Genomic DNA, 15,074 nt, shown 5'->3' with positions numbered 1-15,074 from the left:
AAAGGCAAGCAAGTGTAATATTTTAACGATCACCTACTTTGAAACACTTATATGGTCGATTGTTTGGTGTTGTGGGCAAAGCTGCACAATACGTTATCTGTGGATCATAAGGATCGAAACCTAAATTTTTGCGTTATAATTCCTTAAACTTACGGCTGAGACGATGGGGGGATTATTTAACAGACATAAGCGAAATAATTTATGTTGAACTACATACGTAACCAGTGAACAGTCAAATTTCAGTCCTTCCTTCAAATTACAATTTATAAGATTTTAAGAAACGTTTAATCAATCTTTTATTCTTTAAATAAAAACTAAAAATACCCACGTATAGCAAAGTCGTATAATAAAATTCTACAGATCCATCACACAAATCATCATAAAAAAATTTCAATAATTTCATCCAGCCAAACGTGGATAAGAGATCGAACTAGAAAAGTGCCTTCACTCAATTTATCTAATATTATTAAGATATTTAAAAACTGAATTGAAAACCATTAAAATATATGTGTAACAAATTAAAGCGTAAAATAGATTAGTAAACAGATAATTTAAAATTTCCTAAATGCATACTGCAAAACAAGTACACTTATCTGCAGACATTACCAAAAGCAAGTTATCTTCTAAATCATTTATCTCAACCTAGTGGGAGAATAAACTTCGTGATGTATACATAAGTGGAAAAGTCATATAGCATCTTGTAGTCTTTGCTACAATGAATGCTGTAGCATTCATATGTAAAATGTTAATTTATAGTAAAATGTTAACACACTTGATCGAAATAACATGATGAACATCAGTCAGATATAATACGTACGAGGTTCACTCCTCATCAACGCCATGTGCTGCAAATATTAAATATTATGATACTAATAAACTACCACCTACGAAAATGCAATGCAGAAGTGCCTTCATTTACTTTGCAGAATTACTACTATGACTTGGCTCACGACTCAACTCTTAGCTGTAAGTTACGAGTAAACTGACCACAGATTTGTGACCTCCACGCAGAAATCCTTTTGTTATTTGCTGGTATTGCTCTGTTTTTCATGTGAAATCTTAACCCATACCTTCTATAATGGATTTCTTGTTAATTTTTCACGGGATAGCCCATGACCTCCAAGATGCGTTTTTAATGTTCATTCGAATTTATATTTCAAGGACGACGATCTCTAACATCAGTACAACAGTTACCATTGGTGCTTTGCAGCTATATTGCTGTCACTATAGCTCTTAATCATCATGATTAAACTTCATGTAACTGTTTTCCGCGTATTATATTCTAACGACGACCCTTAATCTAACCTTCAGTCCTGACTGCAAGACTAAAAAAATATGTTAAAAAATTCAGACTTTACTACACGATAAACAAAAATATTTATATTTAGGCATCAAACTGGATATTAAAAAATATATTAAATAAATTTTAATGCAATGACAAAGTATTCTCTTTCAGTTTAAGTTTTGAATGCTTAAAATAGCAGGTTTGGGAGTAGCTGATTCCACTAACGTGTAGTTAAAAGTACGTAAGATTGTTAGCGGGAGGGGGGGGAGAGAATCACTGAGGTAAAAAAATAAGGAAAAATACAACCTAGCTCTTGACTCAACACACGTACTGAATAAATTGGAGATTTTGAAAGTAACTGGTTTAATAACAGCAACCATCACTACAAGGAAAAAATACCATCCACATTCCCTTCCTGACATCATTATGATTAACTTTGTCATGATGTCAAGACAGTTCACAGAAGGAATGAAGTGACTTATTGAGTGATGACAACTGTATGAAATACGATGATGAGTCATAACATTGGAAATGGAAAAAATATACGTCATCGAATAAATGGGTTGATTATGAGTTCCTTTTACGCAGTTCACCAGTTAACCGCAAACCCCTTCCCCCCATCCCCACGGTAGTCATTACTTTCCCAACCAAGGGGATTTCATATGGTATTTATAAGCTACAATGTATTTTAGAACCTGGCATGTGACCTGGTGATTAGGACACTACTTGCAATCTTCGGGTCACGGGATCGAATCTTCATCGAACATGCTTGCCCCATTAGCCACGGCGGCGTTAAAATGTATGGTCAATCCTACTATTATTTGGTAAAATAGTAGCCCAAGAGTTGACCGTGTGTGGTATTGATTAGCTGTCTTCCCTTTAGTCTTTTGCTTCAAAATTAAGAATGGCTAGCAAGAGAGCCTTCGAATAGCTTTGTACGAAATTCCACAAACAAACAAAATGCTTCACTGCACTCAGGTTCTAACAAGTCCGTTACAAACTTAGAATGGACGTTAATGTCTGGTTGAGCAAAGTCTAATAATAAACTTTATTTAGTAAAATACAAATATAGCATTTAAAAGTCAGATGCATTATATATGAACTGAACTGACTTTTGCAAGTGTACAGATTATATAGTTCTCCGTACATCGATTATAAAACGAAGAAAAACCAACTGGACATTTGGTAACAAAACAATGTCAAAATACTATAAAATACAGTTGTAATCTTCCGTATTAAAACATGGTGTCCCAGTCAAATACGATATATTTGCACAAACCATTTTTGTAACTAAAGGCAAAGTAGCGAGATTTCATCCAATATAATCCACAACTACATTCAAATTCGATCTAAATTAGAATAGAACACAATCTGGAGACGAAAAAAAAACCTTCAGCGATTCTAAATATTATATAATTAACTTTTAATTTTAAATACCGGTATTCATCCAACAGTGCGCGAACCCCTAGGTATCGATAATATAGACAGCATGCTTAAAGGTGGCCCATACAATAGTTCCAGTAATATTTTTCATTAACTCAAAATAATTAATCCTTAACTTGAATATTATATTAAGTGAGACGTTCATGTTAATATCCCTTTTAAATTAATAAACTGTAGGGCTGGTTCCGCAGACAGACCTATCCAATTCTTGAGGGAAGGGGCGATCCGCAAGACTGTCTTTGATTCATGCAGGAAGAATTGAGAATCACTACTCTAATACACAACTTACGAGATTATGTTCATGTCTGCCTTGAACTACAACTTTGTTTTGCTAGTAACCAATACTACAAGAAAAAAAAAACACGTTAAAAAAGGATTTCCTGGCATATAACCTATAATAACTCTTTGTGTTAGAAGAAACGTAAACTAAAACACATACACACACAAATATATATATATCTAGCAAGACAGTAATGGAGAGAGAAAAAATCTGGCCAAGTACATACATTTCCTTGTAGAGACATACAAAGGAGCTGTACTATCATCACGTTGCTCGCTTTACGGAAAAGCCATGTTCAGGACAGTTTTAACAGAAAAACAAAACAAAAACTTGCTACTACCAAATACGTGATACCAGACGCACGTTAACATATAAACATCAGATTACGCAAGTGTTAATATCTGATGATGAATGGGAATTTTTTTTCGTAACAAAACACGATTTTATAATGCTGAGAAATTTTCAGTAACATAATAGCAGAACATAACTTTAGTTAAAGGTTACACATGAAAAATAAAACATAAATTTAACCAAGAGTTTGAGAACATCATGTGTAATAATGTAAATCAATCATGTTTCAAAAATTGTTTTTCTGTTTCTTAGATTCCTTACTTGAAAAACTACGATTTTATGCAATTAAAGCATTACAGAGGGTTACGTTATATCATTAAATTCTGTTTGACCGCCAATCCATTTAATATTAATACGGTCCTGCCATCTGGTGATTTAGTTCCGGAGCTGCAGGTGAAGGAAGTGGTGGGGCCTCAACATCTGATTTTGGCATATACACCCAGGAAATATATATACACACACACACACACACACACACATGGAATCAACAACACACAACCAAAGTTATGAAATTTTTCCCAAACGATTTGAGCGTCAACTGGTCCAAACATGTGTGTCAGTGTCACATGCACAAAGTATACATGCGTGTGATCTGTTCATTCAGACAAACTCGATCTTACAATACCATCTACCATGTGACCATCACAACAGTGGTAGGGGGAGTGAAGGGGAGGCCGGAAGTCCGTGTGTAAGCTATAGGCACGGCTGCCGGAAGGAAGCCTGCTTCCCGTCCCGTTAACCAACACATGGGGTGGATGTTTAGCCAAACCGTATCAGCAGGATACGAAAGTGGACACAAAAACCTTTTGTTTGGCCTTCTGCTATTGCTGTCCGGTCTGAAAGCCAGAAAAATCACAGCCGGTCTACAACTATATACAAATTTCTGAGTTTCTATAGGGTCACCAGACAAAACAGGTCTACATGGTTCTTCCAGACTACTGTATGTGAATCCGCCACGTAGCAAGGATAGTTATATCATCAGACTTTTATAATGATATCTTTTCACCCTTCCAAATACTTCCTGGAAGTTCCTAATGCAGTGCCTAGTCAACTGGAACTCCTTCTCACGATGGATATCTCGTGAAATTAATGTACACATCTTACAATCTGTATCTCACGTACACTACGTAGCGTGACCTGCTAACAAATTCAATTATATTTTACAACTCCAGAGCTTTCACACACACAAAAATGTAAATAGTAGATTATTATTCGATAATAGTTTTAGTCATTGTTTGTTTGACAATTACGGAGTCTTTTTTTTTTTTTTAGCACTCTACCTCGTATTCCAGCTAAATCCACACACAGTGACACATGTTTAATTACAATATATTAATACCGATTTAAGTATTTCAGCTCTTTTAAATAAGAACCTACCAATGAAATTTAAATATTTAAAAAATTCTTGGAAGTATTATTAAAAATCTTAAATCCCTTAAGATATGACTTCACTTTAATATAAAAATATACTAATACAAGTAATTAATGTATTATTAGTAAATTCTGATAAAAATTAGCTAAATATGTAACAGGTTTGTGTTTGAGTATTCTTATTATGGCATAACAACATCGGGCTATTTTCTGTGTTAACCGAGGGAAATTGAACCCCTGATTTTAGCGTTGTAAATTCCAAGACTTACCGCCGTCCCAGCGGGGGACTGTAACAGTGTTGTTGTACATTTATTTTAGTGTTTACGTTTATTTCAATAGTTTCTTTTATGCGTGTGACGTACACTGTTGGATTTGCATTGCATAAGCCCCGTCTGTTCTCTACATTTGTAGAAGATTCTCGAGAGTAAGATTCAACAATGTACGATGTATGTAAAATACTAGTGATTTACTGTATTGTTACCAAGTGAACTTTCGAGAACGTCTCCTGAAAAAGTTTATAAATCGATGCGCCAAACGAAAGTTGTATAATATTGTTGATCAGCTGCAGTCAGTAAACTACAAGCCTCGGAAGCTATAATTGTAATTAACGCTTATTAAAAGGAAAACTACGGATATTTGACTGAAAACGTTTATAGATTCCGAATAATACGAAACTTTCAGCTTCAAATGAAGTAATTTCGGACGTTAGTATTTCTATGAAACTATCACATAACTTCAGGAAAAAAAAAATTAGCTAGCAAGCTTTCTTGTCAAGTGTATCAATATAAAGATGTGCGTGTTTTCTTAGAGCAATGCCACATCGTGCTATCTGCTAAGCACACCGAGGAAAATCGACCCCCTCATTTTAGCGTTGCAAATCCGTAGACTTACCGCTACTATTAGCGAGGGGAGGCAATATAAAGGTGGATTTGGACCGTTGTTAAAATATTCAGGTCCAGACCAGGTAGAAGACTGAATGTTGAGTTTGTTCAATTTTTGTATATAAATAATTACGTGTAACAGCCGTTATTATACATTGTATTGTTTGTTTATATATTAAGATATATTTGTGTACGGAAAGAAAAATGCGTGAATCGATCTTGTTGGCAAATGTCATAACTTTGTTACATATTAACATTTAGTTAACTTATAAATTAAAAGTTCCGGCTATTTGAAATCTTAATACGTAGTATCCATAACAAAATAAATTGGAGACTTGTCCGAGATTAATTATAATACACAACAAATTACTGAAGCTAAAATCTACAATAAATAAAACGCACTGAATCATCAGTTGTGTATTTTTACCAATATTGTTATTTTCGTCCGTAATCCCGATAATCCCGCAGGAGAGTTGGATTAGTCCCATATCCATATACCAAGCTTACAATACAAACTAATTTTCGTACGTGTAAAATTCAATATTTATTGCAGTAGTTTAAAACACGAATATACTAAAACTAAAACTACTTATTACTGATTACGTAATCAGTGAAAGCAATAGCATTCATGAAGGGACGAAAGTTATCGATAATTTGCTTAGATATATTAATATTATGATTTGTTTATACTGAAAATTGCATGATGGGCTATCTGCGCTTTGCACACCACAGGAACCGAGCTCTTGTATCTTAGTGTTACATGCCCTAAAACATAGCACTGATCCACAGTTGCACAATATTATCTTTGTTAAACCATAAAACATAACATTTTAAATAGTTTATCATATGGATTATTAAACAAGATGTATTATTCAAAAAAAATATCAAAAATTCCAAAGGAAAACTGAGGCCTAATGCAGGGTGGCCCAAAATTCTTTCACCTGTTTTAAGACTAAAGAAATACAACCATGTAATTTTCAACGTCTTGTAGCCCAACTCAAACAGTTTTTATTCATATGTCGGTAGGTTCTTACGTTTGCACTATTAGTAGGTCTCAGCACGTCCAACTGATATTTCATTTCAGTTCACATTTGCTGCAACATGTCCAGAGTTACAGTGGCGATGGTGTCCGCTATCCTGGTCTTCAGCTTCATGATATTTACTATAGTGTGTGATAAACGATGACTTTAACATACCCTCAAAGAAAGTATTCTAGCAGAGTGATGTTTGGCGAACATCGCATTGAGTCTGTTCTTGCACAGATGCCATGTTATGTGGTAACAACATTCAGTTGAATAGAAACAAAAAACATGGAAATAAAAACAGTTTGAGTCGGGTTATAAGATGTTGAAAACCGTATAGTTACATTTCTTTGGTTATTTAACTATTAAATTTCGGACAACCCTAAGATAATATTCCACAAAGCACTTACGGCTCACATCAGAGAAAAATTAACCAATTATATACTAAGTTTTAAATGGGGAACTTTAAAACATTAACTTGTATTTAATAATGTGTAAACGTTTTCAGCATTACTATTTACAAATTTTAATCCACTCATGTGTTACTTTAATTTCCAACACTAAACTACTTGTGAATCCAAAATAGTTAAACTCTATGACTAGAACATAAACTAATGCATTACACGTTCTTTTAGGATTCCAATGCGCATATTCGTTATAATCACCCCTCGTTTTTGGCTTTACGTTCTTTTAGATATGAATGTAAAGTCTATTCTAACCACTCCAATGTTCAACGTAAATGAATGGTCTAATATATATAACAAAATCGTTTGGGTTGAAAACGTAAAACGTAAAAATTTTTCTTAACCCAAACGAGCTGTTTTTACATATATATTTTTCTCTACAAGTGGGTTTTCTCTACATCACAAATGATTGGTTTAGTTTGTTTCGAATTTCGCGCAAACCTGCTCGAGGGTTATCTGCGCTAACCGTCCCTAATTTAGCAGTGTAAGACTAAAAGGAAGACAACTAGTCATTATCACCCATCGCCAACTCTTGGGCTACTCTTTTACCAACGAATAGTTGGAATGACCGTCACATTATAACGCCCCCACAGTTGAAAGGGCGAGCACGTTTCGTGTGACGGAAATTCCAACCCGCGACCCTCAGATTACGAGTCGAGTACCTGAACCACATGGCCATGCTAGGCCCAACGTAAATGATAAAAACAAGTTATTTATCTGTTGTGATAAATATGATTCTACAGCTGGGCTTAAAGAGTTACGCTAATGACTAAACACACTTCATAAAATATACAATAACGCATTTGTCTGGTTATTTTTGAAGTCCACATATCAATAGCGCAAATAGTATAGTGATAAAATCTGGACACAATTTTTTTTTAAAACGCGAATTCTTTGAACTCAAAAGGATATAAACAAGTTTACACCTCACAACTGTTAGTGATATAGCACAAAATATAATCAATAATGATACAAAAAGACATGAACGTACTTTTGTTGGAATGTTTGCTTACAAATTGAATCAACTCTAGTATGCACAGTTAATAACTTATTGTTTCAAGTTTGTAATCTTAAAGTTTCTAAAAATAATATGAAAGTTAAAATAATATAAGATATAGTATTAAACCTGCTGCTGGCTGCTGCTTACAGTACAAAGTGAATCATAACGACCTTCTTCCCCAATAAATGTAAATAAAGAAAAAAACGAAACGAAAAGCAACGTTTTCCTCTATTGGAGATTGCCTAAACCTCACCATTAATTCTATGAATCCGTAGTGAAAGTAAACGAGACTATGTTATGATATGATATATCTTGTGCCGATGAGGCCTTTCGTAGAATACCAGAAATCATCATAATGATAGATCTAGACGCACGAAGAGGAATGAACTGTAGTGTTGGAAAATATAAAATTATCATCACGTGTTAAAATCTTCTCTTTAATTACAAAATCTACACTGGAACATCACAGTCTATCATTATTTACTAGTTTTCATGACACACAAATATCACTGCACGAATACTATTCGCCGCCATATTGTACAGTACTTAAAATTCCAGCCAATCAGGTAACAGTATTTTGTACGTCAAACGTGACTAGCAGGTCTTAATTTACATAGTGTCGAAAATAAGAGTGATAAACCTTTCTATCAACCGAATCGTTTCACAATATTATCCATGTTAAATCAACTATTACTGTATTTAAGTAGCAAATTTGATATCTTATATATTTAATTATAAATATGGCACAAAACAAAATATTGTAATAAACAAGATATTCATGAACATGAAAATTGAAATATAACATTCACATAAAAACAATAATAGATTTTAGCTCACCCTTATTCCATAACATATGCCGCCATCTCTAATTTCTTGATCTGGATGAAGCCAGCCTCGGGGAGGTTTGTTGATAAAATTGTCGGGACCACCGCTACCTGGATTCCCACCACCGGCAGAACTCGTACCACCGCCGCCTGCCCAGTGGATCCTCACGCGGCTCATATTCTCGATCCTGTGACCGGGAAGATCAGAAACTTGGGACAATGACCTGGGGAACCGAGTGTAGCGGTCCGCAAGTTCTGACCCCTGATTCGTCGAAATGAGCCCCGTACGAAGGGCCTCCTGTTTCTCAATATGTCTTGTGTTCTTCGGTTTGAAAGTTAGAAAGAACTGCGAAGAGGGTGGTGAGGGCTTAGGTCTTGGTAAGGTAGCCGCTGTGTCCGTCTTTCGAAACGTCCGCACCGATGGTTTACCTATGGACACATGACAATAATCATCTTCTTGCAAGTTATGATAAGCGAAGGGAAAACACTTCAACATTGTCACCAGCACACACTTAATACACGAAATTTAGAAGACAACAAGGGCAAGTAACCCTAAGTTGTCGACCACCATCAAGAGGCCGATCATCATAACGTCAACTACAACTAGTTCGCAAGGTCGACTCAAGGAAAAACGCAGAAACACATCAGTGCAGATGTAGTTCTATCCATTCAGGTTCCCGTAACCTAGACAACGGGAATAGAGACTGCAGCAGAGTGGACGCCCACGCTCTCTGTAGTCAGTCTAAATCTGAATGAACGCGGCTCGCGACGCCTATTGGGACAGGAAGTGAACTGCTCGAGTCCGTAGCTGTGGCGCGTAATGACGCTGGAGCAAGGACATGCACCGAAAGTGGCCCGCTATTTCACACCAAATCGCATCACTCTACACACATCTACTGCGCACAGTGCGATACACATGTGACAGTTTCGCAGGATGTAACTAAATGAACCATTTCCTACATCTATAGGTTGGGTGTGTCGATAGATACAGCACACGAAGGAGGAAGGATCGTTGTGGGAAAGTGAAGAGCCGTTTTAACGTATGTTTGGTATCATTTTACACTGCTATCAATGTTCGCGCTTTTATATAAAGGCAAGCCTTATAAACAAGGCTTTAGAACAATCAATAGAATTTAATCTTTCATATAAACATTGAGATATGCATGACTGCGATCTCTGCAACTTCCAAACATGATAAAACAAGTTAAAATACAAGGTAAATACCACGAGATTGTAACTATCGTATGTTAAAAAACAGCAACAGGTATCATGTACAATGTAGGTTTCGTCAGCTTGGTAACAGTTTTTGTGTTCACTTACGTCTTTCTTTAAGCATGTCTAACAGGCGGATCAAATGTATTTCAATACAGGAAAAGAAGAAAAAAAAACCTGGGTAATATGTCCTGTCCAGTTTATTACACAATATTACACATTCAAGTTATATGTATATATACATTACAACACACACACTCACCCATTTCAACACTGATATTCTATCGGCACAAGTAGTAAGATGGAATGTATCAGGTAATTCTGAACTAGATGAGTTGTTCTTAGTTTATTATTTCAAAAACAAACCATATATTACGTGATACACATATCAATGTATTTTACACCACAGTGACGAGCCAATTTCAGGCAGATATGCGCTTTGGGTACTCATAACAATTCATTTTAAAGTGTTTAATCGTTCGTATATATACACACACACCGATCTACCTGTTACAAGCATACGACACATACCATACCATAAAATTCTATGAAAATAAAGACACAACTTTGCCCCAGGTTTTGTTGCTGATAACATTGCACAATAAAGTTTTCGCTTCTTGAACACTGTTGAGTGTTCATTATAGATGTTTGGCTGGTGATCACGAAAATCACATCCAAATTTGCCCATCACGAACAGTTTCATCGAAATCTTCAGTTTCACCAGGACATTGCTACAATGGAAAAACGATATCAGGGCAACTGGAATCCGTCAATGCTTGCTGACTACTGTTGGACACTGCAAAGTGATGCACCGGACATTGAACACTAACGAAAATCAGGAGCAAAACACTTTTAATTATGTTGAACTTAATAGCGTATTAGAAACATAAACGCATTTAAATACGTTATTGTCGGTAAAAAGTTAACTGTCTACTTCTCAGAGTTCCTACGTGATGAAGCAAAACCAAAACTATATTTGTGCATACCCACCAGATACCTGTCACAATCAGCATAAACCTTTCAGTAAGCAAAACTTTTCAAAAAAATTGTCGTACAGTGTAATTTTAGTTTCCCAATAACCTAATCTATATTTATACCAGTAATAGGAATTAATTAAACATAATTATGTCTTTTAGCCCTACGTATATCAAAGTACATCCGACCTTGTTTAAAAGTGTGTGTAACTTTTTGCGTCACATAGTTGTCTTGAATGCTACAGCAGTACTTTTCTCGAGGCTAAATATAGTTTGTTTTTTTGCACCGGAAGTCGGAGACAGAAGTGCTGACCTCTGCTTCTTTAGGTATACAGTTCAGTAGAAATTACAGCAGCGTATATATACATATACACGTAATATGCAGTCCTGGACAGAACCCCTTCTATCAACATCTTTACTTTCCCGAATATTTACATACTTATGTCGCGCTTGAGTTGCGTTTTGTAAAGAAAAAAAATCCAAGAAATTAACTGTTTGTAAAGTTGATTACGTTACGAACTTTAACTGTCACATATTGTACGTGTGTACGCACTACCTATTTATTAGTCGCTCTTAACATGTCTCATCTACGGAAATACTTTTGTTTGTATCTACTTAAGTAGGTACTCACCAAGATGACAAAGTATACGTTGAGGAAGTACGCCTCGTTTGGGAAACAACGACGGCTCGTCACGAATAAACGGTGTCGGTCACTCTCCTATGCAAGGCCAAGCAAAATCTCTTTTTAATTACAGAAAATTAAGCTACACCATGTGTTGTTTACAATTAAAAATAACACAACAAGGAGACTGCAACAGTATGTTTATGTAGCTCTAATGTAGTGGCACTTGTCTCGGTTTCCGTTGATAACATATCATTCTTTTTTCAGTTGTGCTCAAACTTCTAGGCATCCAACACAAATAGATTCGGTTAAAATAACATCACTGTAGCTTCAAAAAGTTTCTTTTTTGTTCAGCTGTAACCACAAGGCCAAAAAAAAAATTCTCGCAATACATCAAAATATATGCAAGTGCACACAATGTCAACCACGCATACAAACCGGAGTAAACCAGATGCGACGTAATTCTCAACTCCACTGTGAAATTATTTCACCATATCAATAAACGTATTTTTAAAATTAAAAGCTGAAAATAGTTGCATCGATATGTTCGACTCTAAACACACAAGTTCCCTGATTCATATAAAAATCGTTTATCGGTATAGTGTCTGTCTATAACAAAAGTTTGTTTGCTACATTTTACTCAAAGCTACTTGAAGGCTATCTGCGTTGGCCGGCTTTGATTTCGAAGTCATAGATTAATAGAGAAGGCAAATAGTCAACACTATCCATCGGCAAGTCTTTTACCAAGAAAATGTAGGGCTAATCGTACATTATAACGACCCACAGCTGAAAGTTCGAGCGTGTTCGATAATAATATCCATAGCTTACGAATCAATCCCTAACCATCAGGCCGTGTCAAGCCCTCCATAATAAATGTCAGAATGTTTTTAAACTAGATATATTTTCAGAACTTTTCTAAATTACCGCATGTACTACCATTTACTATCACGATCTAAAAGTGACACACAAATGAATCACACGTCATCGCCAATAACTTGTTATCAGAGTGATACACCTACACAGATCAGAAGTAAAAATTACAAAGAAATTTATATACCTGTCTACCTATAGAAGTGTGCAAAGTTATAAAACAAATTAATGAATATTACAGTAGATCTGAATTCACCAGCTGTTAACGGCAATTACCGCCACACCTGATTTTGAGAAGAAAAATAAACGTTATTTTACCATATGTATAACGGCACACAGATATTGCACAAGTAGTCAGAAAACCCTAGTGTACACGCAGAGTATCCACAACACAGCTATGGACAACAATATACAGTCGACTGATAACCTGGTTTGTTTGAAGTATACTAAGTGTGTTAAGCGTTGCAGTCAGCGCATGCAGGTTATATCCGTTAAAAGTGGATTCCTCGTGGGAAGGGTATATCATTATTAACATTTACGGATTCAAATGTTCCAAACTTTTGAAGCATTCTATTTTCATTATAAGAAGATTAAACTTCTTAGGAAAATGTGAACATTTAAACTTAAAAACTACAAAAAGCAGGATCCAAAATAACCATGACATAAGCTGTAGAGCAGCTTCTTGTACGATTTTTTTTTGACATTCGTTATAATAGTCATAGTGCTTATGTAGAAAACACGTTAAAATTTCTAAGATGGCGAAGCATGGATATAATTAATTAAACAGGTGGTTCAAAATTATCAGTTATATTTTAAAATTTAACAAATAACTAGAGAAATACAACTAAGCAATTTTCAAAATATCGTAGCTCAACTCGAACAGTTTTTATTGACTTATCAGTAGGCTGCTACGTAACTGATATTTTATTTCAGTTCGCATTCGCTGCAACATGCCCAGAGTTACAGTAGCGATGGTGTCCGTTATCCTGGTCTTCAGCTTCATATTTACTGTAGTGTGCGATAAACGATGTCCTTAACATACCCCCATAGAAAGTAATCTAGTGGAGTGATGTTTATCGAACGTGGAGGTCACAGAATTGGGCCACCTCGACCAATCCATCGCATTGAGTCTGTTCTTGCACAGATACCATTTTGTGAAGTAACACTATTCAGTAGAATGGAAAACAAACAAACAATAAAAACTGTTTGAGTTGAACTAGAAGATGTTGAAACACGCATGGTTATATTTCTTAAGTTGTTTAATTATTAAATTTTAAAAATAGGAATGCCAATTTTGGATCACCCTGTATAACGATAGTATTTTATTGTCGAATGAAATTATCCATTTTTATTAACCGTGTTTGTGTGTGACTGGAATGCTAATTTAGTGAAATATAGACGTGTGGAAAAGGAAAACAGATAAAATCGGATGAGATGATGCAACATCAGCCTGAACTATTACACAGATCTGTTATTAAAGGTAGACGCTCTCAGACTGTACGACTGGTTGCAGCTTTGTATTCTAAACTATAAAAACTAGTTGGACAAGTCGTTCAGAGAACTTTTGATACACGTCACTTAAAAAAAAACCTTAAAAACGAGAACTACAACATTCCACTCTCGCGTATGTGCACATAAAAAAGTGTCACAATTATCCCTTAATCAAAGAGACACGAAAAAAAAAGTTGTAAAACCACTGTCTGGAGTAACCCTGGTGAAGTGCTTACCCGAAAATAAATACGTTAAACGAAGATTTGATTTTTGTATGGACATGTGTGAACGGAATATCTTCACAGTGCAGATCGGGCGTTAAACTGATTAAAAGACTTTGCTCAGATTTTAAAAATAGGTATATAAATATAAATTTATTTAATTAAAATAATCAAAGGTTTTCAACAATGTTCAAATAACATTCTTTGCAAGCTTAAATCATCGATTAACCGACCCACTTAATGCCAACATCCCTCACTTGAGAGAAAAAGAATAGCGAACTGTCACGACGTCCTTTTATTCATCTATTTCGTGTTCCATATATAACTTCACGTGCAAGTTGGGTAAATTCCGAGAAGTTATTACATTTACACGGTGAGCGTGTCTATACACCAACCTTTCTTCTGAAGCTTTCAACCATAACAGGTAGTTAGACCGTCAACTGACTTAACTACATACAATGTTATAATTCTTTTAGGGTTGTATTCCATCACTTAGAAAACTGAGTTTAGCAATTCTTTTAAATCCTTTCAAAGTAACAAGGAAGAACACCCAAAGTTGTGAGATAAATTTCATTAAAAAACAGCAACAAAAATCCTTCAACAAATGTAGTTCAAACAAACAGTCACGCATCCAAGTGTATTCACCTTTAAAATCACGAGGAAATGTCCTAACTACGTTAAGGATGAGGGTTTGGTTTGAATTTCGCACATAAGTATTCGATACTTGCGCTACCTTTCCCTAATTTAACAGTGACAGACCAAA

The 15,074-nt window shown here is 35.3% G+C and overlaps 1 protein-coding gene across 5 annotated transcripts in view; it reads right to left on the bottom strand.

Annotated features, from left to right (window-relative positions):
• The window catches only part of Shc (SHC-adaptor protein), a 52,506-nt gene that overhangs the window by 15,326 nt on the left and 22,106 nt on the right, over nucleotides 1-15,074 (bottom strand). For 4 of the 5 annotated variants that reach the window (XM_076483222.1, XM_076483225.1, XM_076483224.1 and 1 more), the window contains one exon: nucleotides 8,935-9,350. In XM_076483222.1, the coding sequence (XP_076339337.1) occupies nucleotides 8,935-9,099 (165 nt within the window). In that variant the 5' untranslated portion in view covers nucleotides 9,100-9,350. Of the gene's footprint in view, nucleotides 1-8,934; nucleotides 9,741-15,074 lie in introns of those variants that run through there. The other variant, XM_076483221.1, reaches the window with a different exon arrangement.

This window comes from Tachypleus tridentatus, chromosome 13, assembly GCF_004210375.1.
Source record: "Tachypleus tridentatus isolate NWPU-2018 chromosome 13, ASM421037v1, whole genome shotgun sequence".
NCBI lineage: Eukaryota > Metazoa > Arthropoda > Merostomata > Xiphosura > Limulidae > Tachypleus > Tachypleus tridentatus.
This window is presented reverse-complemented; position numbering and strand designations above follow the sequence as displayed.